The 24,674-nt window shown below is 42.3% G+C and overlaps 1 protein-coding gene across 2 annotated transcripts in view; it reads left to right on the plus strand.

Annotated features, from left to right (window-relative positions):
* The window catches only part of ADAMTS17 (ADAM metallopeptidase with thrombospondin type 1 motif 17), a 187,474-nt gene that overhangs the window by 148,766 nt on the left and 14,034 nt on the right, over positions 1-24,674 (plus strand). For both annotated transcript variants that reach the window (XM_074601294.1, XM_074601293.1), the window contains 4 exons: positions 1,526-1,685; positions 3,658-3,793; positions 15,511-15,715; positions 20,057-20,209. In XM_074601294.1, the coding sequence (XP_074457395.1) occupies positions 1,526-1,685; positions 3,658-3,793; positions 15,511-15,715; positions 20,057-20,209 (654 nt within the window). The remainder of the gene's footprint in view (positions 1-1,525; positions 1,686-3,657; positions 3,794-15,510; positions 15,716-20,056; positions 20,210-24,674) is intronic.

Raw genomic sequence — 24,674 nt, forward strand, 5'->3', positions numbered from 1 at the left:
TTTGGTTAAATGAGCTTTAGTGAGATATTGGTTAAGTAGGAGTGATATCTGCAAATCTGAATGGGAAACAACTATTGTTGGGAGAAAATAGCATTTGCAAATTTGCTTTTAATCAGGCGGCTGCTTGCTTCACTTATGATAGCCCTACTCAAAATATCTTATTTGATAAGGTGCTGCTCCTGTTTCAGTAGGTGACAAGAGCCAGCAGAATTCACCTGTCTAATGCTGCCGAGATTATGGGATAATAAGTCTAAGTCTAAAGCCACACCATCAGCATTACAGTAGTACTTCTGTGGCATCCGTTAATAGTGCGGTAACTCAGATTCCATGGACCTCATACTCCACTGGGTATCTTCTAGACACTTCTGACTCAAGCCAGTGAAAGTGAGAAACAAATGAAGCCCAACGTGAAAATCTAAACAGGACCAGAACTGTCACCACTGTTTCACTGGGGTGAAAAACTAAGCATTTTTCTTTGTTCCTCTGTCTTTGTTAATAGTCAGTGAATTTTTGAGTAATAACACTAGAGACATCACATGTGACTCCATGGGAAATAAGCAGCCTGCTGCTGGAAGCAGGTTTCACCTTCCTCTAGCAACATGCAGGGTATGAAAATACATGTGTTGACAGCAGCTGTATGATATGGCTCTTCCTTGTCATCCTCAGGTTTCTGAGACAATAAAATCCTGCTCCTACAGCTTGTCAGCAGGAAGAGTCACGCTCACTTTGAGCGCCACATTTCCCAGGAGGCATGTGATTTTTTGTTTTGCATTAGTTATTTTTGCTTTGAGAAGGATCACCTTGTTCCTTCAGATGTGTTAATAAAGTTTTGTGCCTTCAAACTATGGGCTGCTGCAGCCCAACTCAAATGCAACAGTAAATGTTGCAGCTCACAAAATCACCGAATGGTTGGAGTCGAAGGGAACCTCTGGAGGTTGTCTCGTCCAAACTCCATGCTCAAGCAGGACAGTGTAGAGCAGGTGGCCCAGGACCATGATCCATAAGCAGCACAGTGTTAACCCAGAACTTCCTCAGTCTCTACAAAGGTCCCCAACCATAAACCTGAGTCTCTGCATGAGGCTTGCAGACAACTTGCTTTCTGGAGAACAAGGGTAGGACAGGTATGATGAGTGATTTTTTAACTCTAGATGCTCATTAAAATAGTTATTATACGCAAATTGCTGATTTAATCCTTCCTGTTGTCTCACTATTTCTCTTTAGATAGCCAGTGGCCTGCTCATCACATTTGAGGCTTAAACAAAGTTATGCATCTAATTCCAGGTTTAGACATCTCCATGACTGTTTTAAATATTCACAAATCATAGGCAGTTATTGCATCCTGCAGATGCCCTGTTTTACCAGTACCACTGTAATTTCAGGTTTCTAGATAAAGATTTGGTTGCCTTTCACAAGGTACTTGTATTTTAGAAATAATTGGCCCGAGACAGCGTTACTGTCTCTGCAGTCTGTTGGCGTTCCCAGTACACAGTGTGTTGTAACCGCCTTTCTTTTCCTGCTGAACCAGGTGCTGTTATTTCATGACCAGAATTATGGAATTCATTATGAATACACCATTCCTGTAAACTATACTGCTGAAAACAGAAGTGAGCCAGAAAAGCAACAGGATTCTTTGTACATCTGGACGCACAGCGGATGGGAAGGGTGCAGTGTGCAGTGTGGAGGAGGTAAGGCCATTTGGAAGCTTGGTGGGACTTGCCGTACGGTGTTTGCAGACACCAGCCGTTAGAGAGGTGCCTGCAGAAGACAGTGTTGCCAAAGCATAAAGGAGGCTGGCCATGGGAATGGGTGTTGCTGTAATGAACTCAAATGAGACTCATTCTCACCAGCTCTCCCAGCTATCATCCACAGCCCCACAGTTAATTTTCACCCAGCATTTTGGCAGGGACACCGCTTTGTCGGCTCGTTACCGTAGGCTGGAACTGCACCTGGATTAGTGCTCCACGGATGGCTCAAGGCGCTGTGTGCAGCCCCATATCTCAAACCTCCGTCACATTCTTGGAGCAGAGTTCTCACAGGTGTTCAGGCATGTTCACTGAAAGACACTTCCTTCCCCGGGGATGAAATGGGGGCAGTGCTGCTGTGACAACTCCTGGAGATTGCGTCAGGCCCTCTTAATGTGGGGTGGGCTTTTTGGGAGCACATGAGCACATTGCAAATCACACTTTTCAGATGATCCCTAGGATGTGCTGCAGCAGATTTGCTGAAACCCGAGGGGGAATCGATGTCTGTGAAACCAGAGACTGGTTTGTCAGCCACTGTCCATTGAATTTTCAGGGCTGGAAGAAGTAGGTTTTTCCCTGAGGAAAAGGGATCATTTCCATGCATTCTGGCCAGTCTTTCTTCACCAGCAGACCAAATTATTTATCATATTATGACACGAGGAAAGAGTGTTCATCTTCACTTTTGAAGGCTCACTGCCCTCAGTGTAGTGAAATCATGGATTTATTTTTTACTGTAAATAGAACTCATTTTAAAATGGACACTTACTTTTACTCGTGTTTTAAAACAGTAATTTCTTAGAGCCATTAAACCCTCACATGAATGAGTAGGAAATTTATTTGTGACTCTTGATTTGTGTTGCAAGTCTGCCACATATTTGAATCAGATCAGTACCTGGCAACATGGTTCCCACCAGTAGTAGCTTGGATGGCAATTGATCTCTTATATTTTGGTTGTCAGATGCTTTTACTACTTATCCAAGCTGGGAGGGGCCTTTTCCCTTCCCTACGGACTTTTACAAATTTTTTATTAACAGAATTTGAGTTATTTTTTGTTATCTGCTGCAGATCATGAATAAACTCAATTTGATGCAGAATCAGGGTTAAGAAGAGGATCTGAGAGACCAAAATAATTAGCAGTAATGCAAAGTCATGGTGCAGGGATGGCATTGCATTTGTCACACCTGGTCATTGTCATGCCGCCCTGTGGCACAGCTTTCCTGGTGTCACACAGTGGAAGGCTGAACCCTGAGGGCCATGCTGCTCCATCTCGGTGAAACTCCGAGAAGAGCTGACTACTCCTGAGACGTCTCCTACTGGCAGGGGTTTTAAACTAACATACCTGGAGGACTAGAAGATGAGAAATAATTTATTTGGGTGGCTTAATTTCACCTCTTTGTGAAATACAAACAATCCCAGTTTATCACTCTTGAACCCCGGTCGCTCCTTTTCAAGCTGACTCTTTCTGAATGGGGAGCAGCAAGAGGCAGCTGTTCTGTCATTGTCACTGAGGGGTGGACAGTTACACAGCTGGAACATCTGTCCTAGGTGATTACAGGGCACAGCTACATGTGGAGGAGGAACCAGAAGTGAAAGCAAATTGTTTTCAAGGTCGTTTTCACATTAAACACTAGGAAGAGAAAATCCAGCATGTTGTTCCTGGGAAACAGTCAATTTCACAATTATTGGAGAAAGATTTACAGCTTTTCTGAAAAAAACCAAACCAACCCAGAACAGTATGAAGGTGAGACAGAAGTGGGAAATAAGATTGCTTGCAGAGGTGGCAGGGCTGTATAGGTTACGTCTTGTAGAGAAAGTAGGGAGCTCCTAGGTTTTGAGTTTTGGTTAATGAGTTGATGTAATTTTGTTCTTAGCCACGGGTTTCCTTTTTCAGAGTTGTTTTTTATATGACTTGTAGGTGAACGGAAAACCATTGTGTCCTGTACTCGAATTATTAACAAGACCATGACACTGGTGAATGACAGTGACTGCCAACGAGCGAATCGCCCCGAGCCCCAGGTCAGGAAATGTAACACACACCCCTGCCAGTCACGGTAAGGAGTTAAAAAATAATAAAACCCAATATGCTTTTCTTTCACAAATCGCTTATTTCCAAAGCCTCCCTCTGGTGAACATGGTGAAAATGTCTAAAAGTATTGGAACGTATTGTTAGCCCTAGTAACCAGCTGTAATATTCATTTCCTTTTGTTGAGCAGGTCAGATTTTCATTACCTCTGAGTCCATTTAATTTGTGGCCAGTAAGGTCAGATTCCATGCAAGCTGCCTTCCTGCATTGCTTGGGGATAGTGTCCTTTTCCCCTTGGCTGCCTCCTGGGTGACAGAGCAACTTGAAGTATAAAGCTAGAGAAGAATGCAGTGTCTGCATATCTACATTTTTTTTTTTTCTAGTCAGCACGGAGTAGGGTCTGATTAATTGTCAAACAGTGCTACAAAAACCCTCGCAAACAACCCACAACCTTTAAGCTACTGCAGCTGACCTGCTGTGTTGCATGCCTGATCTGTTTTAGCGTAGTTCAGACTGGGATTCTCTCGGCAAGAAGTGTCTGTTCTTCACGTGCAATTTGTACAGTGTCTAGCAACACCTGTATAGTTTTGGAAACATACCTGAATCTTGCTGAAGTCAAGAAGTTATGATGAAACACATTTAAATGCTTTCCTCAGGACGGGTTCTTTTCCTCATCAGTAGGAGTAATTAAAGTTCTAATAGTAATAAGTTCTAAAAGTAATAGAAAGCGCTCCCTTTAATTTGGCAAGCACTTTTAGCTGAATTAATTTTGATCTGCATTGTATAAAAGAAGATGTTTCTGGCCAAAATGACAAAACACAGGAAGGCAAATTAACTTGTTCAGCTTGCGAACAAAAAAGTTCACTCTCACTCTGTAGTAATGTTTTGCATTGTGGAGACTCCACTTTTGATTGTAGTTAGAACATAACATCAATTTAGGATAAAGCTCAACAATATCTAAAAAAGCATATTCAAAACAACCTGTTAGCTGTTGCATCTTTTATAATCAGACAAGCCGGGGAAACGTACCTACAAAGCTATCCTCCTGGCAGAAACAATAGGGAAAATGAGAAAGAACACTCTTCCTTCTAATTAGGCCTGCGCTCTAATCAGAGTGCCCCGAAGCAGGGAAATCCGGTGTCAGGTAATCCATCAATAAGGCCGAGCTGTTTGAGGTTTCATTTTCTGTCTGCACTGCCTGTTATTGCTGCTGTACAATATCGTGGCCATGCTGCTTTCAGTGGTACGGAAAGGTATAATGAGATACCCCACATGCTTCTAGGTGTGTAAGGAGAGCCAAACTCCCATTTACTTCAAGGAAACAACTGTCATTTCCATGAGGAGGTTTCCTAAATTCAGTGATGCTCAGATTTCTGTCATGTCATTCTCTCAGAAAGACAGAAACAAGGAGCATCTGCTTGTTCCTCTGCCTTGGCACAAAATATTTCTTCTAGTCCTTTTGTGAAGCCATTGGGAGGATACTGGAGTGACCCCAGGCAGGTATATGGAGGGGCTCCGTGTGGAACTTACAAAGTTCTGGAAGAAGTAGGCAGCTTCTGCCTCTACTAGCTGACAGCAACAAAGGGAGGTCTTGGCCATCAGGTCTGTTAGAGCCGTAAGACCCACAGTGCTGTTTCTCAATGGGATCTCCGTGCCCCCAAGCCCTGGGTGAAGTCTCCTGTTTGTTGCACGCTTTCACCATGACGTTGCTGCCTGTCCAGAGCAGTGACAGTGGGTTATGTTAAATCACACAAAACCTCCTGAGAACAGAAGACTCTCTTCCTATGTCCAGATTGTGTTCTTCTGTGGTTTCAGGTCCAGCCCTTAATATTATTCCAAGATATCTCTTCTTCTATATGGAGTAAGCAGGCAATTTATAGCCACAATTTAGCACAGTTGTCCCCAGGAGCAATTAGCACTGGTACTGTGACACTCTCATTGGTCCTTTTTTTGTCAGAGCAATGACAGCAAACACCAAATGTGCTTAGAACCCGGAAAGGCCACAAAATCCTTGCTGATGATCTGATAGACCACACTCTCTCACTCCCTCCGTGTAGACCACACTTTCACACTTAACATGCTTTTGACTGGAAACATTTTCAGAAGCACATTCTCTGTGCCTCTGTAGAATTTAAATTTCCACTTGCGTTTGCCCACCCAGATATTAGAAATGCATGCTTAGCATATTCTCTGACCAAGAACATCTTAAAGAAACCATTCTCTTTCACCATGTCAATGCTTTTTTTATGAGCCCTGAATTTGTTTTAGGGTTTCAAGTAAAATTATTGTAGCATCTTGTTACAATAAGGTCCTTTCCCGTTTCCACTCAGACCTAAGCCCTTTACCTGAGTGTAGAAGAAAGAACAATGCTGTCCTTTCTGTAGTAAATCTGCTCTGTGTTGCGCGTTTTGACCTACATTTACACTTCTAGTCAACATTTTAAAAGAATCGCCGTACAGAGAATTTATCTCGAGGGGAGGGTCTTATGGCCAGCACAGGACTGGGTCATAGGACACTCAGTCTCTGTTTCTCTTTTGGATGTGTTGTGTGACTTTAATTCACTGTCCCACACTGTCCCTTTGCTTCCTCTCTCCATCCATGTGTTATCAGGATTGCAAACGCTTTGGGATGGGGTGAGATCATGTTGTACAAATGGAGGAAGAGGAGGAGGGTATTGCTGTTGAGATTGTAATAAAAATAAAAAAATAATAACCCGCGTTATATATATATAAAGTGATCTGGAGGGAAAAAAAAGGGTATGATATTAATAACAGTGTCTTTCTTCCAGCACGATCCCAAAGTGCTTTGCAAATTATATATCCCTTTGAACTTCAGCCACCTCTTGGGAGAGCCAAATAACGTGGGGCAGGGGACAGTGTTTTCATGAGGCCAAGGAGAAGATTAGAGCTCTGCAAGTGCAACCCAGCGTCTGAAAAAAACAAAGCAGGATTGAAAAAAGGATTGGATACACTGACATGTTTTAAAATTAAACGTCAGAGAAGAGAATTTTCTTAAGGGTTTTGTTGAAACTGGCAAAATAAAAGAATCTTTCATTCTTTATTATTGTTACTCTTTCACCTTTTAAAAAAATGCCTCTTTTTCTTCCTATTTTATTTTTTATGTTCCTTGACCCTCTTTTTCCATTAAATTCTTTACAGCTTCCTTTCCTGTCCCAACTGCACCCTATTAGCACCTCTTTATTCTAATCCTTTGCCTAGCTCTTTGGATATTTTTTACAAAACCCTGCTGTAACCAGATGGAATCTGGATTCTTGCATGCGGTGCGTATGGGTTGTTTCCAGCACACTGAACACCAACCCAAATATATAGGCAAACCCAGCACTCATGTTGGCACAAGACTCAGAAATCACAGATCACATCAGCTGTTATTACTGAAAACATAGGTCGGCCAGTGGCCACACACTTCAACATGCATGGTTGGGTCTATGAATATGAATCTGCTCTCCTCTAATGCAGGAAGAGAACCGAAAACACGTGAAATTTCCCAACTGTTAGACTTGTAATGGCCTGTATGCAAACACTGTTAATTTACCTCCTCTTTGCTGTAATAGATTTTAATAGAGGTTGAGTTCTTACAGGGACCCGCTGTGGTGTTCCTACGCAGATGCTTAACAGCAGCATAAAAGCCAGAAATCCCTGCCTTCATCTACAGAAAACCACAGGAGACCCGAACCCTTATTTTCACTGTTTGGGACTTGAAAGTATCTACTGAGTCCAAGGGTTAGTTTTCTGCTACTACCAGCAGCATCTCGTAAACTCCTTTCTGATTTCGCTCCACAGTCTCCTTCCCTCACTGGAAGGCTCTTCTGTGACCTTGCTGTTCCTGCGGGTCAGGATCTTTTATTTCCAGTCTTAATTATTCATTGTCATGTTTCAGCCATTTGTTCTTGCACCAGCTCTGTTCCTTTGCTTGTACAGTATTTTCCCTCCCTAGCTCTTTGCCTTGGGCTCAGTGCCATATGATACAGCAAACCAGCGTATCTCCTCCTTCCATCATTTTGCTGGGCTAAATCCATTACTTTTCTTTAACTTCTTATTGGATCAGAGACTGTGCATCAATTCTTCATTCCCTGGGTCACCTTCTCTACTGGTGCTCTAATTTACGTTATTTGCATTCATAATTTGAGTGCATAGGTGACCAGAATTATATGGAAAAACCCAGTTTCAGTCCAGTCTAGCCCTTACACGGTTGTGTTCGTACTCTTCTGTCTTCATTGGCAGTAACTCTCCTGACACATGCTTTGTCTTTTTTCATGGCTGCATCATATTTGTGGCTTACGGTCATGCTCGATGTTTTCCTCCTCGTTTGTTTCAACACGTGAATCCTACTTTAAAACAGAAATGCTTGTTATTAGTCCCTAAGCACCTAACCTTGCACTGTATGCTAATAATTTTCATCCTGTCTCTGTTATTGCAGTACTCAGGGTTATCCAGTTCTTCCTGTATGACATCCTAATCCTCCGTTGCATTGACAACGCTTTTAGACTTTGTATTGTCAGAATTTTCCCCGATTTTTCGGCAGGTTTTGTTTTTTTTCTTTTTGTGCCAAGGTCATTAATGAACATATTAAATTAGATCAAATGCAACACAGATCTTTCAGGAAGTCCACTAGTAACTAACCTAAATTCCTTTCGTACCTGATATTTCTTTACAGCACTCACTGTGGCCAGCTCTTGCCTACCATATAATTTACGCATTAATATCCTTGTTTCCCAGCACATCACCAGTTTCTCCAACTTGCATAAGTATTTCCAGCGCAGCAAAAGGAGCTCTTTACATTTCCTTTGTCTGTAAAAGCATTTATTTTAATCAAAGAAATACAGCCACTGAGTTTTTCCTGGAGGACACCTATGTTGCATCCATTTACCACTATGTCCTTGATTACTGTCTCCCTCCAAATCTGCTCTAAAAACTGGCACACTGCTGAGGTCAGGTGTGTGGTTACACGGATCACTTCTTTCTTTCTTCTATTTCACTTACACTTTTCTATCTGTGGACTAGAATCCAACACCGTGCTCTTCAAGGGCTCACACACCACAGTAATGCCCGCTGGGGAGAAAATGAAGCTAGTTATAAGTCAGCCAAGGTCCCAGCTGGCTCAGCACCTCACAGACCAGCCCAAAAGGTAGTGACCACTCAAAGCACGATGCCTCACTGTGTGATGGTTGATAGTGCCCATTGCTTTAATTCCTGGTGTGATTTAGGCTCATGGTGCTTATCTGTATGACCCTTGCTGTCTGAGAGCCCACCTCTGCCTTTATATTCCACCATAGACCTGTGACAAGGCTCTGTCTGTTGAACAGTCCAAGAATATAGAAATCGGTCTGTCTCCCTAATTCTGGTCTGCACCATGTTTATTTGTGTTATCATCACATGGAGATAGGGAGCAGAACAGTTTTGAATTTATTTTGTGAGGTGAAAGTCTTGAAAACAGTAGAATTTGAGGGGGAGCAGTATGATGGAAAACTCCTGAAGAATGTTAGCAAATTACTTGCAGGGCTGTATGGAAATTATACTAAACTGGAGGGACTTACTGGGAGTGTCTGTTAACTGAAGGGACTGAGCTAGACATTTAATGGTTCCAAATGGGTATGTTCTTTGCAGTCAGACTCTTTTGGAACCTGTACAAATGTTTATCATCCATAAAGTCCAATGGCAACGAGTTCAAAACCTTATCTGTGCCTTGTGCTAAGAAACATCTCCTTTAGTGTGTTTTGAATTTGGTTACATAAAAAAAAAGAAAAGAAGGAACAGCCATGGGGAGGCTTTCAAATCATTTTAGCCTGGAAATCTGGCATAAATAGTAATGTTAGCACCCTCTGATCCAAGGAGGCACCACGTAAGAGCTCATTTTGAAGTACTTCCCAAAACTGGAGTTGGGATCTCTAGAATCAGTTTGAGCTTAATGAATTTGCCAGGACTGTGCTGGACACTGTGCAAGACACGGTGGCTGCAGGCGGCTGAGGGAGCGGGCAATGCTGCGCCCTGGTGGCTGCTCTTCAGGGAGACCATCCTGGGCTGCCGGCGGTTGGCAGCTGCAGCAGGTCTCCAGCAGGTCTTGCAGGGGTAGAAGCCAAATGCTGTAGACCAGAAAGCCTGTGACTCTTCTGGACACCTTTGTGAGTCCTGTTGTGGACACCTCTGGTTATCACGATCCACTAGAAGAAGACAAAATCCCATGCATTCCAGGTTGTAGGCAGTTCATCAAGTACTGCAACAGGCAGGCAGTAGGTAATTAGCTACTGGAAGACAAAAGGATATTTTCAGACAAATCCAGCAACTGAACTCAATGAAGCAATTCTGGAAGATAAGTGAGAGAAGGCTTGGGAACAGGCAGAGAATAGAATGAGGAGGCCTTATTGGCTATTTACATCAAATAATTCAAGATGACTTGCTAGAGCAGAAGTTAATTTGGCATTAGTTTTCACATGGAGTCATGACACAGGTTTCTTAGCTTTGCTGCAGTCCCCCAGGCCGGCTTACATCAACGTTTTTCCCATTATAATGTTTGACTCAATAACCTTAGGGTTGAACATTTCCTTGGTTTAAAATGTTAAATGATCTGTGCTTCTTTGGTTTGAGATTCTTCAGGCCAAGTGCAGTCTTTACCCACAAAGAAGGATTAGCAGGATAATCTAGCAAAATACTTAATGATGAAATTCACTCCTACTGCTGCCTGCTGTAATGTTCTTCACACTCTTTGCATCGTGTGGTGTGAGCTGAGGAAAAGGCACTGCCTTCCTTGAAAGGCAGGGAATGGAGCTTGACGCCAGTTGCCCCATCAAAGATACACCAGCCATGGATCAGGGTAGGGGTGCCTTGCTGCAAAAGGGCTCTGAGAGTGCTGATACTCGGTGTCTTAGTGTAGTGAGGCAGCTGCCAGCAAGACGGACACCTACTCACACCAACACCAAACCGAGTCCTCCAAAACTGAGTGATCTGCTCAACGTGGGGGAAGGAGGAGGGAGAATGCAAAGTTATCCATTTAAAAAAACTTCCCAAGGTACATGTAAATTATAAAACAGTGTTCTATGGTTGATCTTATAATTGGTGGGAAATTAAAAAAAATAAAGCTGTCAAAATGATAATCACTAAAGAGAAAAAGCAACCTGTGTGAGTGAAAGTTGGCAAGTCTGTTAGCAGAATGACTACTGTACTGGAAAATTACTGAGCACTGTTTATAAAGGCAATCAGACAGGAATGTTAGTCTTGGAGTCCTACTTTCGACATCAGCAGCTGTATTATTCTACTAGATTCCTTGTACTTTTTTCCCCAAAAAAACCCCACCTTCTAGTGACTGGGTGTGGCACAACCTGTTCCCAAAAGTCATGATTCACCTGATTATTTTGACCCCAGTATGGCAGAGATGTGGTGGAGAGTTTCAGAAGTGCGTAGGGAAAGATGCAATAACAGAGTGTGCGTATTTCATGTAAATCATGACTCCATTTGTAAACAGTGTTTTCTTGCTTCTACGTATTCAAGCATGAACTTGGTTTGATAGCTGTAAGCAAAAAATATCTGACTGTCAATTCCATGTGACTGATTCTCAGAAATCTTTTCCAGTTCTCCTTGCTAAAATTATCCAATGTGAAATCCTGGCCCCACTGCCAGTTGGTCTGAGTTTTGCCCAACATCAGTAGAGCCACAGTTTCACCCAGGTGCCTCAGAAAGCTAAGAGCAACTTCGACATGATTTTGCACCACAAACTGGTGCTAAAGACAACCAGCGCTAACTAGACATGGAGTTATCCTCACCTCTACATTAGTGCAACAATGTATGTTAAACCCAAAGGTATGCAATAAAATCTATTAGAAATAGAACCCTCGGATTACGCTGCTTTAGATTAGCTTCTGTCACAAGTGCTTTTTCAGACAAGCTATGTCTTGTTTATTAGCAAATTTCCTCTGATACTTTATTCAGCAGTAGTACAAGCTCTTAACTAGTTGTATTTAAGAGCCAGTTCTAAAAAAATAGGTTTAATAGAAACAGAAAAATTTGTGTTATTACAAACGTCTCTTTGGTCACATCCAAGCTACTATTGTGAAAGCAGGGAAATTAATTTCACTGTAGCGTTAGGGAGGGAACAAAAGTAACACAATCCCTGTAGAGAGTGGGTGCCTGTGGGAATACGTCATGGATGTTCAGCCAGAGGAACAGAACCAACCTGCAGGCACTGGTCTTCTGCAGGGCTTGAGACAGAAATAACCAGGTGAAGCTTAATGGGCTGCAGTATTTACCCTAGAACATGTAATGGCTCTATGTTATAAGAGGCTACAAATCTCTGAAAAGTGACCTCATGTCGTTTGATTGCACTCCTCCACCCCATCCTTCAGCCTTGACCCATTTTATCTTCATAGCATTTTTTCCCAAGTCCTTAGCTACAAGGCTTCATTTGCAGACATTCATCTCCCCTGGGTTTATGTACATAGTGCTGTAGACAATTTTTTCCCTAGAAAATGCGGGAGTCTCAGGCAAGTAGGTAGAGCGGATAATTCAAGGTTAATGACTAATCCAGACCATAGAAAGATCAAATGATGAACTGAACCTCCAAAAGATATTTCAAGTTTGCTCCAGGGGCCTGCCAGAGGAGCGTTGCCAAAGCAGATTAGAAGAAGAACTCCCGATTCCTCAGCAGAGATACAGAGAGGTCAGAGGTTGAGGAAGACTCAGAAGACAAAGATTTAAAACAGCCCTCTCAGATTGCACGTGCTGCCCATCCCAGCCTTTTGAGGCTGTAGAAAAATACACCCTTCTGGGCATTTTTTAGCTGGAAAGACAGCTACTGACTGGGTTAAAAAATCTGTGCTTAAAAGCTCATCACTTTCTTCCTAAACCTAACCGCGAGCAGGGATCATCTAGCTCTTGAATCTTCTATAGAGGTAAGATTACAAAGAATAATACCACGGATAAAGCCATCCCTGTGGTTGTGAGAAAGATGAGCGTGTTTGTCACATAAATCTGTACTTGTTGGAAAAATGAGAGGCTCTCCAGGGACTCTGGCTAGAGCACTCACATGGTCCAACAGAAGATAGGTTATAACCTGGGAGGGAAAAACCAAACTGAAAAGAACTGTGGTGTCAATAAATCCCTAAGATCAGTTTACAGGCTTAAAACATAACTGGAAGCCAAATGCTCCATACGATATACACAGGGCTTAGTGTACAACAGTTAATTGGCTTTGTTAATAATAGAGAGCTAGCTTGGATTTTTGAGTTAGAACACTGGAATTATTTTTTACGTTGTCATAACAAAAATACTTACCGATTTAAAAAAAAAATTAAAAGTAAGTCTCAAACACATTCAGGTGTTTTCAAAAGGTGTAATGACAGTGTAGAGAGGAAAATCTGTCTATAGTGTAATTTAGTAGTAACCATAATGTGACACTATTTGTACATCACATTTTTCTTTCTTGTCTGTATATTACTTGCAGATAGTAATTATGCTAATAACTTGCTGCACACTACCAAATATGAAACTGGCAGGAATTTTCGTATTTAATCACTTTATCCATAAATCCCTTGTCTTTCCACTTGGGATGGATGTAGTGGATCAGTACCTGAAGCTGGCCATACAGATGCCACTCTGTCAAAAAAGCTGGAGATTTCATTTTCACCATAGGCACAGCATTGTGTTGATTCCCTGGGTTTTGGCTCACGCCCTGTGCAATCGTTCTTCTTGTGATGATGATGATTTTTTTTTTTTCTGTGCCAGTTTTCCAGTTACACTCTGTCATATCAGTGCGAGAGTAGCACTAACTAGAGACCACCAAACAGGGGAAGAACGAGGCGATTTCTCCCTTCCACAAGAGCAACCAAAAAAAACAAAAGAAATTTTCCTTCCTGAAAGGAAAGTCAAACCTTACATCTTAAGGCATCTTGGAAATAGCTGGCGTGCTGCATGCTGCCCATCCTAAATGCAAGCTCACAGACAGCCTCTGCCAAAAATGTATTTTTATCTTTCTCCTTTGCTTTCAGTCCCTTTCCCTTTCTCTTTTGCCGGTAGCTGTAGATCACAGTGAGAGTACAGTGCTGAAGTGAATATTAATTCAGTGGAGCCTGTACAGAAACCATTCCCGGCCCTGTGACTTAGACTCAGGTCATAAAGCAAAGTCACTCTTTCCCCCTCCACGCCCTTGTTGAGCAATTCCTTCACCCAGATAGATAACTTGCTCCGCGTTTGGTCTGACAGGGCAGAGCCCTGATATCAAGGGAGCCCGGCTATTAATTTTCACGAACACTGATTTCTGCACTTCAGGGCTATTTTTGTCACCCTTTCACTCCCAGTATTCGATTACCCAGCTGGCATTTTCCCATTCCATAAGCAAAATACCAAGCACTCAGCCCCAGAGATGCGCCAAAACTACTGTCTGGAGAAACAGGTTTGGTGTCTTGCCAGCTGTTTTAGCCAACGGAAATTCACAGATGTGTCAACTGCTTTAATGCACAGAAACATTTGAGCGGGGCCCTGTTTCACAAAAGACAGGTGGCCAGCTTGCCCAATCCCGTCCTGCTCAAACCAACTGGCTTCTGCCTTCACTGTCAACGCAGTCGTCAGTGCTGTCACACCAGGTCATCAGTCACAGCATTTGGCAAATGAATTCATGACAATTGCACTGAGTGAAGATGTTCCTACAAATTATGCTGGACTGATTTTTCCCCGTTCAGGAGTAGGAACATGGGGAACAGTTGTTTGATTCGGGCAGGAGAAGTTACGTGGCAAATTCAAAAGAAATGTTGTTAATAAATTGGCATGCGTGGTGCTCTGCCTGGACTACGGGAGCCTTCAGCAAAATGAAATAGTATTTCCCAGCAGACTTAGTTTTGAGAAGTCTTATTTGAGCCACGTATCATAATAGACAACCCAGGATTGGGTGACAAGTAAAAGATTCATGGTATAAGGTACTAATCTAGATGATAGTCCTAAATAACAGGCTAGAAGGTCAATTACCTGGTGAGAAAGGCATGATAGCCTTCCGGTGCGCGGCGCCTACACAGTTATTGTTCCAGTCTTTCACTCCATCCAGGAATGCCTGTAATTAGAGGGAACGTGTTCCTCATTGACAGATTGCAGGAAGCGTAAAGATCGATGCAGCTTGTCTTTGGGAAAAAAATTGTCCCTCCCTGCATACCTCCTAATTCAGATTCTTCTTAGACATTTTATTCACTGCCTTGTAGCCCAGCTCTAACCACAGCGGTGCTTCCAGCATTTGCTGGAGTCAGGAGGAGTCTTTTAGTTGGCCTTACACTGAGCTGGGAGACAGCGGGGTGAGGGTGCCTCATTCCCCTTGGGTGTCCACAGCCGGAGACTGCTCACAGCAGCAGTGCGGTCCTTATTTTGGAGGAACCCAAACACCTCACAACCTTGTGCTGGGCATTTGCCAAAGAGCCTTTAAAGACATAGCAAAGCAAACAACAAAAAAGGCCGTGTATTTGTTCCCAGCACACTTTGATCAAAGGGGAAGGAAATGGCAACTGAAATGTGCTTACAAAGTAGATGAATCCCAAAGGCTCAGAGGAACGATGAGTATAAGGAAATACCCCCTGACCCCATCCAGACTGGGTTATGGCACATCCTTGTGAGCTACGGCAGCTTTGAAACAACATTGTAGGATCCTTTCTATAGGGAAAATCTTATCTTTTTTAAGTACTCGAGCCTTGACAATTAAGTGAAGCATAATGTTTTATCTCACCAGTTTTTTAACATTCCTTCTCTGCCTTCTTCCCAGGTGGGTGACTGGCCATTGGAGTCCCTGCTCTGCTACTTGTGAGAAAGGTGTCCAGCACCGGGAAGTGACTTGCGTTTATCAGCTGCAAAATGGCACCTACGTTAACACAAGAGACCTCTACTGCCTTGGCAACAAACCAACAACAGTACAAAGCTGTGAAGGACGGGACTGCCTTTCTATCTGGGAAGCATCAGAGTGGTCAAAGGTAGGAACCTGATACGAGAAAGGAGCCAGACTGCACACAGCTCCGGATACGCTGGCCCTAATCCAGCTACATGCTTAAAATTAAGCGTGTTGTCACAGTCAGCATACTCAGTGCCACTGGGTAGGACTGTCATTTGTTGAGATGATCGGTTTGAAACTGAGGTTTTTATTCCATACCAGAATAGTTATTAAGGCGTGTTTTAGATATCATGCTATAGTAACTATATCTTTCCATCTGAAAACTCTGACCAGCAAGGAAAAACATTTCACTGACCGGAGGCCAAAAGTGTAGTGACCCACCAGGGCTTCTGGCTCCATTTAAATGCAGTATGAAACAAATACCAGATTTATCAAGCATCTGCATGTTACAGAGAACGTACAATCTTTGGGCCCTGTCCAACCTTCTTTTGTGTAATTCCAGGAATATGGAAAAGCTGGTTATACTTTGTATAAAAGGTGATCTCCCCATAGTTGCAGAGAGTTAAGAAATTATTCTCAGATATTATAAAGGCATTTCAGAGATAAATGATGTGTGGTCTAGACGGTTAGCCTAGATTTTGTTTAGCAACAGCGTGAACTGGGAGTACGCCCGCAGTTCACAACCAGGACTCAGCTAACGCAGGACAGCTTTGTCTGTGCCTAGTGAGTAACAGTCCTAATAGGATGTCCATGTTAGTTCTGATATTGTGTCTGCTGGGCGAATCTGAATCATGATCCGTTCACTCTTGGTGCAGTGCTTACAGCTTTACCAGTCTCATTCCAGACTGGCCGTGTGTTACGGGACTGTCCAGCAACAGTCATTTCTGTAGGAAGGACCTTTCCTTGTTATTCATCTCTGTTTTGAAACAGTGAGCTCCTGTTTCAAACACTGTCAAAGAGCTTTTGCAAAATATTATTCTTAGAAGTGTGCGTAAAAGTCACAGAAGCTCAGGATACAAGGAGTCTCGCACTGAGCAACAGTGTCTCTTAACAAACACAATGCGATTCCATTGTCCCCCTTTTGAACAGGAAAGCTTTGGCAAGTGAGATGACAGTTAAGTGAGAGGAGCGTTTCCTTTCAGTAGGGCACTGTATCTGTTCACTACTGCGTGAGATTCATTTTCTTTCCGAGTTCTTTCATTTCAAAAGATGTGGAGAAACACACCAAAGTTTTAATAAGTTGTCTGGTGGGTCTTTTGTTTGTTATAGAAATAGCCCTTTCAGATGATGGCCTCTTTATTTCTTACAGCTGTACCAGCTGAACTCTTTATAGCTGAGACTATTCTTACGGTGCAGTTCCTACCTGTTTTACACGGGGAATTTTTACATGGGGACTTTTGTTAACAATCCGAGGTACTTCTCTCTCCTTTTTATGAAACGGAGTAAGTAAGTTACAGAAGACTTTTTCCAGAGTAGACATTTTCCGTATCTGTGACCACATAACTCACTTGCAAATACATAATATTTTTTCAGTAACTGGCTTACTTTTCCTTTGATAAATTTATTAACCTTTTGTCATGCCCCCTTGTGATTTTAAATTCATTCTTTTTCTGGCACATTTCTGGTATTTTGTAGCACAGTTGACTCCAGGACACATTTGATGCTCTGCCAGTTTGAACACTTCTCATAACTAGGACTTTCTTCAGTGGTAATCACTTTAATCCTTAACATTTTAATCTCATGTTGTGGAGTAAATATCACAGTAGTGGCACCATTTTATAAATCAATTTTCTCATGTATGTTTTTGAACTTTTTGGTTATACAACAAAAAACAGGTGACCACACTGATGTCTGGTCCCCAGTCAAAAATGTGTGTTTTCAAAGCAAATTCCAGTCTTCATTGGGGAAAAAATTAAGTTCCCCTTTTATTGCCAAACACTTGAGATTGTTTTGAACAAACCATTTTTAATGACAAAAATAGAGACTGTCAGAAAAAGGTGAATGTTTCTACTGTTGGGGAACTACAGTAGAAGAAAAATATGGATTTCCTTCAAATAAAGGAGCTGTATCTTAACTGCAAAGTTGTGTCGCTCCTTTACAAAACCTTGTGGGATTTGACTAAGTAATTTGTTAATAAAATAAGACTTAATGATCTCAGCTGGGCACTCAGGGACTGCGCATATTATTTAGTAGACCGCTTTGTTGTGGAATCTGTAAAATCTATATGTTAAGAAATTCTTCATGAAAACAGAGGACTTGAGGAGAGAAAAAATCTCTTAAAAGAGGGTGATTTATATGTGACCACCAAAGATCTGTTGGAAAACTTTTGCAAATGCTGTTTTGTCTAGGAAAGTATATGCCGTATTAATCTGTGAATGACTTAAAAGCTTGTGGGAAGAACAAACAGTTGGTGTTTTTCCCAGACTTGCTTGTAAAACCCACCTAGAGATTTCTCCTACTGTGAAAAATACTCCCACTTCAGTTTGATTTACTTTGAGTAAATTGAACCATTTGAAAGATTTTATATATTGTGCTTTGTAGTTAGAGATGAACAAGTGCAGCCCTGAGGAGTCCACCCTGAGGACTGAGGAAAACGATGTGTAATTTGGGAAAGTCTGTACAACTTGGGGCAAATTCATGGCTTTTCGGTACCTTTTAGGGAGCTCCAGCTTGGGATCTCTGGCAACTCCTGTGCTCTGGAATTCTGCAAAGCCTGGAAGAATTCATCCCTGTATCTAGCAGAACTATACAATTGTGCTTGTTACAAAGATGTTACATCCGTAAGGAGGTCACGCCATGAGCAGCACATAGTAAATTAAGTGGAAGGTTTCCCAGATTTTCAAGAAGTCACTTTGTAGTGCTCTGAAGTATTTAAAGGCATGTCTGTTTGCTTGCCAGCTCATAAACGCTTGTCATTCATGTCCTTAACAAGGCCAGCAGGTCAGAACTGCCTGGATTGTGTTTTTAAGACAGTTAGACAGGCATGCTGAGATTTGTCCATTTGATGTAATTTATATCAAGCTGACGCTTGTTTCCAGCATAGACCCCCTGGATGGAGAAGCTTCTTGGAACATGTTCAAAAGACCTCACAGAATATCTCATATCTTCACTATTTATTCAGTGTCAAATCAACTGTCTTTTGCACGCTGATCCCCTGAAGGGGAGAACTTGACATGCTGGAGGAGGTTAGTTTTTATCTCAGTTGGTACATATATCATTTTTCCACCCACCTGTCCCCAGTGGCTCTTCAAGAAAATTTCTCACTCGTAACCACTGCAATGGCATGAAAATGAAGAGCAGAGAGACTAGCTGTGCTGTTGTGTAGTGGCATGCACTTAGATGGCTGTGACTCTTTTTCTGAACTGGTTATTTAAAACAGGAATTCTGTTTCAGTTCATGCCAGTGTCCTTTTCCCATAAGACAAATCAAGACAAATTCTCCAGTAAAATGGAATTTCCAGCGAACCATTGGCAGAGGTAACAAATGGGTGACCAGGTAGCCCTGCTCTTTAGAAGCTACCTTCATAGTGCCCAGGCACAAAAGCATTTGTGGGCAATTTGTGCTCACTCGCGTGAACATTTGTTAGAGCGCCCAAATGTTTGATTCAAGTCTTCCTTCAGCGACTGATTCTAGCAGCTCTAGTAGCCTGCTGCTTCCTCAGAGGACTTCAGACAGTCCCTGCTTATGCTTTTGGTGTTGAGAGATGTCTGTGTCAGAAGTCTTCAGACTGTCCCTGCTGATGTCTGTGGCTAGCTTGCTGGCCACGGTTGGGAGCTGATCACAACACCGAGCTCACTGAATAGTGCCTCTCCTGAGCTGTCCCCTTGGGACATTTGAAGTTCTTCGTCACTAACATAGCGATGAGGGTAAGGCAAAACAGAGAGTGAGGGTCACGTATGTGTTTCACATGAGAACATGTGTGAGAACTGTGACTTTGCCATCATATGTGCAAACTGTACCGCAGAAATGTGGTTGTAACAGTGGCCTCACGCTCCTGGGATTTAAAAATGCATTTATCGCCACTATTTTACTCCCATGATATATCAAGGGATGTGGCAGTTCTGCGCTGTAAATCTTGATGTGTCCTTTTTCAGTATGAATGATGAGCTCTTAAATACAAGATTTAGTGTTTTTTTCTTCCATAACACCAATTCTAGCAAAATTCCAGCTGGTATTTTTCAAAGAGGGTTGATTTTCAGAATTGCCATTTTTCTTCAGTAAAATATTTCACAAGCTGATATCATGCTTTTCAAATTACTCTTTTGTGTTTGAAAGGGGCTTAAATTATTGGGAGAAAATCTTAGGGTTATTAGTTTTCCTCTGTGTTCATAAAACCAGCTTTTCCTTTTAGCTATGTTAGCAAGATAAAAGTTATCATTTCTCGGCATCATGTAACAGAAAACAAATACCTGTTGTTTTGCAGTGCTCAGCAGACTGTGGCAAGGGCATTCAGAAAAGAACGGTGACGTGCACAAATTCGCAAGGAAAATGTGATGCAGCCACCAGGCCAAGAGATGAAGAAGAGTGTGAGGATCACACAGGCTGTTACGAATGGAAAACAGGCGATTGGTCTAAGGTAACAGTGAACACTACGTGGTGTTTTCTTTCCAAGTGCAAAGACGTTCAGAGTGCTATGCTTCCATCTGCTGCCTGTGTTAATTTGCAGTTTACATATTTGGAAAGGAAGGGTTTAACTGGTTTTGACTGGAGCTTTTGCTGTGATTTAAACTCCCCTTGTGCCGTTTATAACCCAAACGTTGCGACACAGGCTTATGGATATGACCCAGCAAGTCTTAGAGAAGTGTCACTGAGAAAGAGGGAAATCTCACAGGGGGGCTGTGGTGAGAGTTTTGTCTCCCTCAGTGCATCAGTATGGAGCTGAGAAGAGAGCTGGACCTTAGTCTTCTTATCCCACAGGTGATAAATCTGAAGGTTTGGGAGAACTGTTGTTAAACTGAACACTACTGGGGGGGAAGCGTGGGGAAGCCCAAGCAGACTCACACAGAAACGGAGGGTAACTGAGAGCACTCACAGCTGAATTCTGTTCCTCTGCCTCGTGCAGGTCCTGCGTGCCGAGTCTGACAGTACACTATTTTATTACCACAGATGCAAGACTAGAGCTGTGCAGATGAATTTCATGTTAGTCTGAGACCTACACAGCATAGTCCAGTCCTAGACTTATTCCAACCACCTGAAATGAAAGAAAGCCGTGAACTTAAAGGCAGAGCCAAAATAATCAGTCCCTTCCTCTGGGCTGGATTTTACCTTCACTTAGGCCTGTCTAAACTTTGTTTCTCCAGTGACATCAGTGGAATTAATTCCCGAATACAGTGGATTAAACCAGAGCAGAGTGTGCTCTGTATTTGCATTCTGATCTTAAAGTAACAGGTAGTTTTGCTTGGGAAGGAGGCCTGGCAGTGTGAGAAACTCAGCCTTTGGCAGTGTAGTTCATAAAGCATCCTCTACATTACTGACTTCATGTTTGCATAAAGAACTAAAATTTCCCAGGAATATTATATTCCAGTTTGGTTTTATCTTATCTTTGTAACTGTACTGTTCTTTAAAAAGAAAGCCTACTTTGTGTTCTGGAATGTACGGCATGTGCAGAAACCACTGGGATACAGTAGTTGCGTTTTGCTTTCCAAAAACCCAAACTCCAGCAAGCAAAATCCAGTGAAACAGAGGCCCATAATGGGCAAAGTGGCTTATTTGTGATTGCATTTTTTTTACATTGTGATTAGGAATTACACATATTTATAGATATACTCTGTCATAGATACATGAATTTAGTGGTGTCAGTGCTGGGGAATGCATTAAGAACCTGCCACATACAAAAGGTCTGTATTTAAGCTGAGCCAGGAATTTGTATCACAGAATGTTTAGAGTATTGAACATTATTTTATTCATAACCTGGCACATAGAGTCTATGAAAGCTGGCCAAAACAAACAGTTCCCCTGTGTTAACAGGTGAAATAACATTATTTATTTATTTGTGGAATTTTAAAACATTTTGGCATGCAAATTGACCCGGATTCTCTTTATAGGGAGGAATATGAAATAATTGTGTATTCACTGATTACACAGATTGAAAGTTCAGTATTGTGTGAATGGTTCCAATCTGATAAAGATATTGGCTCACTGCTAGAAAGTCTGCAATCATACATTGGCCACAATAAATAGTGTTGTTGATGGATTTAGTGTCTGCATGTGAGCAGGACAGGATCAGTGCAAAATCACTTGTTATTTGCCATTCTTAACTCAGGCTCCGGATCCTCCCTGTGCAGAAGGGCACAAAAGCTGATGTGCTGCATTTGTGGCCTGCTTCTGTCTGTAGAGAGCTTGTGCCAGCTCTCTGCTTCCCAGGAATTTCACCCTGTGTGAGTGCAGCAGGATGTTCTTGGACTTAGGTTTGGTTTATAATGAGCATTTAAAATTCTAGACGTATTGGTTAATTCTGACTGGACACTTAGATCACACAATTAGATTCTTATTCTCTGAGTAGCGGGGTAAACAAAAGGGACCACTTTTCTACCTTGCTAGAAAAGGGTATGGGTAGATACAATTCTGTGAAGAAAGTGTATTGTCCCAGAAACCCAGATAGCTGAAATGTTTGGTGTGGAATTCAATTCTTTGCAAATCCTGAGCGAGGGATTTTCATCATGAGGATCCAGAAGCTTTAACGCAGGGCTTAGACTTTGGTGGAGAGCCTTTACAGCTATCAGCAACTCCTCTTTGGTGTAGTCCGGCTTTACACAGTTCTTCCTTTAAGCAGAAACACAAAGTCTGCAGCAGTTAGGTTATAGTGAACTCTTCAAAATTCTAACTTCCAGGGTAAAATTCCATTATAAAACATTTGGTGCCGGTGCTGTAAAATCCCTGTGAGAGTGCTTTATGCTGACTAAGGTGGAAACCTTTTCATTAATACAAATTGATCTCAGAACAAGCAACAACTTTTTGCAATTAATGCATTGTACATTTGTTACTTATTGTTAAGAATCATCAGGGAAGCGAGACTTAACCAACAGTAGTAATTATCACAGATTAAAATAAGGGGCTGTGATGCTTTACGTGCAAACAGCTTGCGTGGTGACTTGACCTGCAATCCTTAATTTCCCAAACCAAGATCATTTGAAGATACCAGGAAGTCAGCTACGACAGAGAAAAAACCTCATTTAAAAAGTCAAGTCCAGATACAGATTGTAAATAGAACAGGCTGTTTGGGTGGTAATGGCAGACTTATGTTTATATTCTTAGCAGTAGTATTTATAGAATACATGGACTCCGTGCATGAGAAGACAGGTCACATCCCTAAAGAGCTCCCAGACCTATACAAGTAACTCACCTTGCATCCGACAGCAATGGACATGGTTACCCTAGATAAGATCTTGGATCCTGTTGCATTCAGAAGGTGCAAGAGTGGGCAGCAGTAAAAGCTCCATATCTATGCCAGGCACGTTGTGGTTTTATGTTCTCAGACCCTGGATCCACTTCTGTGTAGAAGAGGTGAGCGCTGGAGACATGGCCGTGCTGAGCTTTAACCTGCACCTACCATCCAAAACCTCATTCGCTGGCCTTAGTAACGGCTCTGCAGTCATTGCCTGTCCACGCTCTGAAGAAGAGGGATTTTGTTCCATTTTCTGACAGGTTTAGTTGCAGATGCTCCTTACTGCATGTTATAGCTGGGGAAAGCATTTGGAGCTAACTGAGCAGATGCAGCCAACAGTCTTGGCCGTGATATTTGTGTGTTCCCAATGCATTTGCAGCATAGTTCAAGTGTTGCATGAGGAACTGTTATGTGTAGTTCACTTTGCAAACACATAGGGCCAGGTCTGTAAGGTTATTTTAAATGTCTTTGAAGTTACCTTTGTTAATCCAGTGCTTGAGATTAACAGACTTTGTACTGTAATTCTAAAGACGGAGTATTGTTCTGTTACTAGTAACTAGTAACCAGCAACCTCCATTACTACTGCTATTGCACTTGGAACTTCTTGGCACTACTGCAACTTCTCTTTTAAACCTCTTGTCTTAAAGGGATGTAATTATTATTTTTAGCATTTAACACAAATGCAGCACTGGTATTATGAGATACATAACTAAGCTGTTCCTGGCCCGAGAGTCTTCAAACCTCATAGAAAGACAGATTGCACAGCAAGAGAGCCACTGAAGGTGTGTTAACCTGAAATCGTATTTTATTGTTGCCTGGATTCTTCAGAATTGCAATTCATTATATCATCCTTTTTTATATCTGATGCAATATACAAATGGGAATCCAAGCCATCTCCCATTCAGTCATTTCTTCCACAAGGAAATTCCACATCCAGTTTGCATTCAGTTAAAGAAACAAACATCTCATACACTCTTTGTACTTTGAAATAGTTCCTCCTTGTCTGAAATCTGAGCTGTTAAACGTTCTAGCACTGGAAACATTTTTACATTTTTGTTGTAGTTGTGCTAGTCAAAAGAACAAACTTGGGTCACTCAGTTTCCCAACAGAAACTGAGCGACCTTGCCTCAGACTCCTAGACTGTTGAAAATACGCCTCTCGATGCTTTAGCAAGACAGTAGTTCATTCTTTCGTGATGAATTGTATTTTGCTGACAAACTTTATGTCAAGGATTACATTCCTGTGAAGAATGCAGGCAGCTAGGGAACAGAATGTGGCTTTATGTGTGTGGCTCTCCCGGAGGGTTAGCAGGACACGCAGCCTGAGTCTGTACCCCTCGCCTGCTCTAGGCTGCACTCGAAGGGGTCGGCTGCGGGACTCCAGCTTTCCTCCAGCTTTCCCTTGAAGTCTGCCCTGACTCACACAGTTCAAAGCATGTGTCCCAAGTGATGGGGGGGTGCACTGCGGGCCTGCTGCAGCGAGATGCGGGCTTGATATATTGGCTAGCTATGGTGGTGACAGAGATCAGATGTGCTTGAAGGTGAACAGCAGCAGGGACTCCTTTTTCGCTCCCCAAGGTTCCCCCCATGTCCTCAGCTCTCTCCCCTTCTGCTCTAGTAACAGTGCAGCAGGGAAAGCACTCAGGTGCAAGTGTACA

The sequence above is a fragment of the Larus michahellis genome, chromosome 9, assembly GCF_964199755.1.
Source record: "Larus michahellis chromosome 9, bLarMic1.1, whole genome shotgun sequence".
Lineage (NCBI taxonomy): Eukaryota > Metazoa > Chordata > Aves > Charadriiformes > Laridae > Larus > Larus michahellis.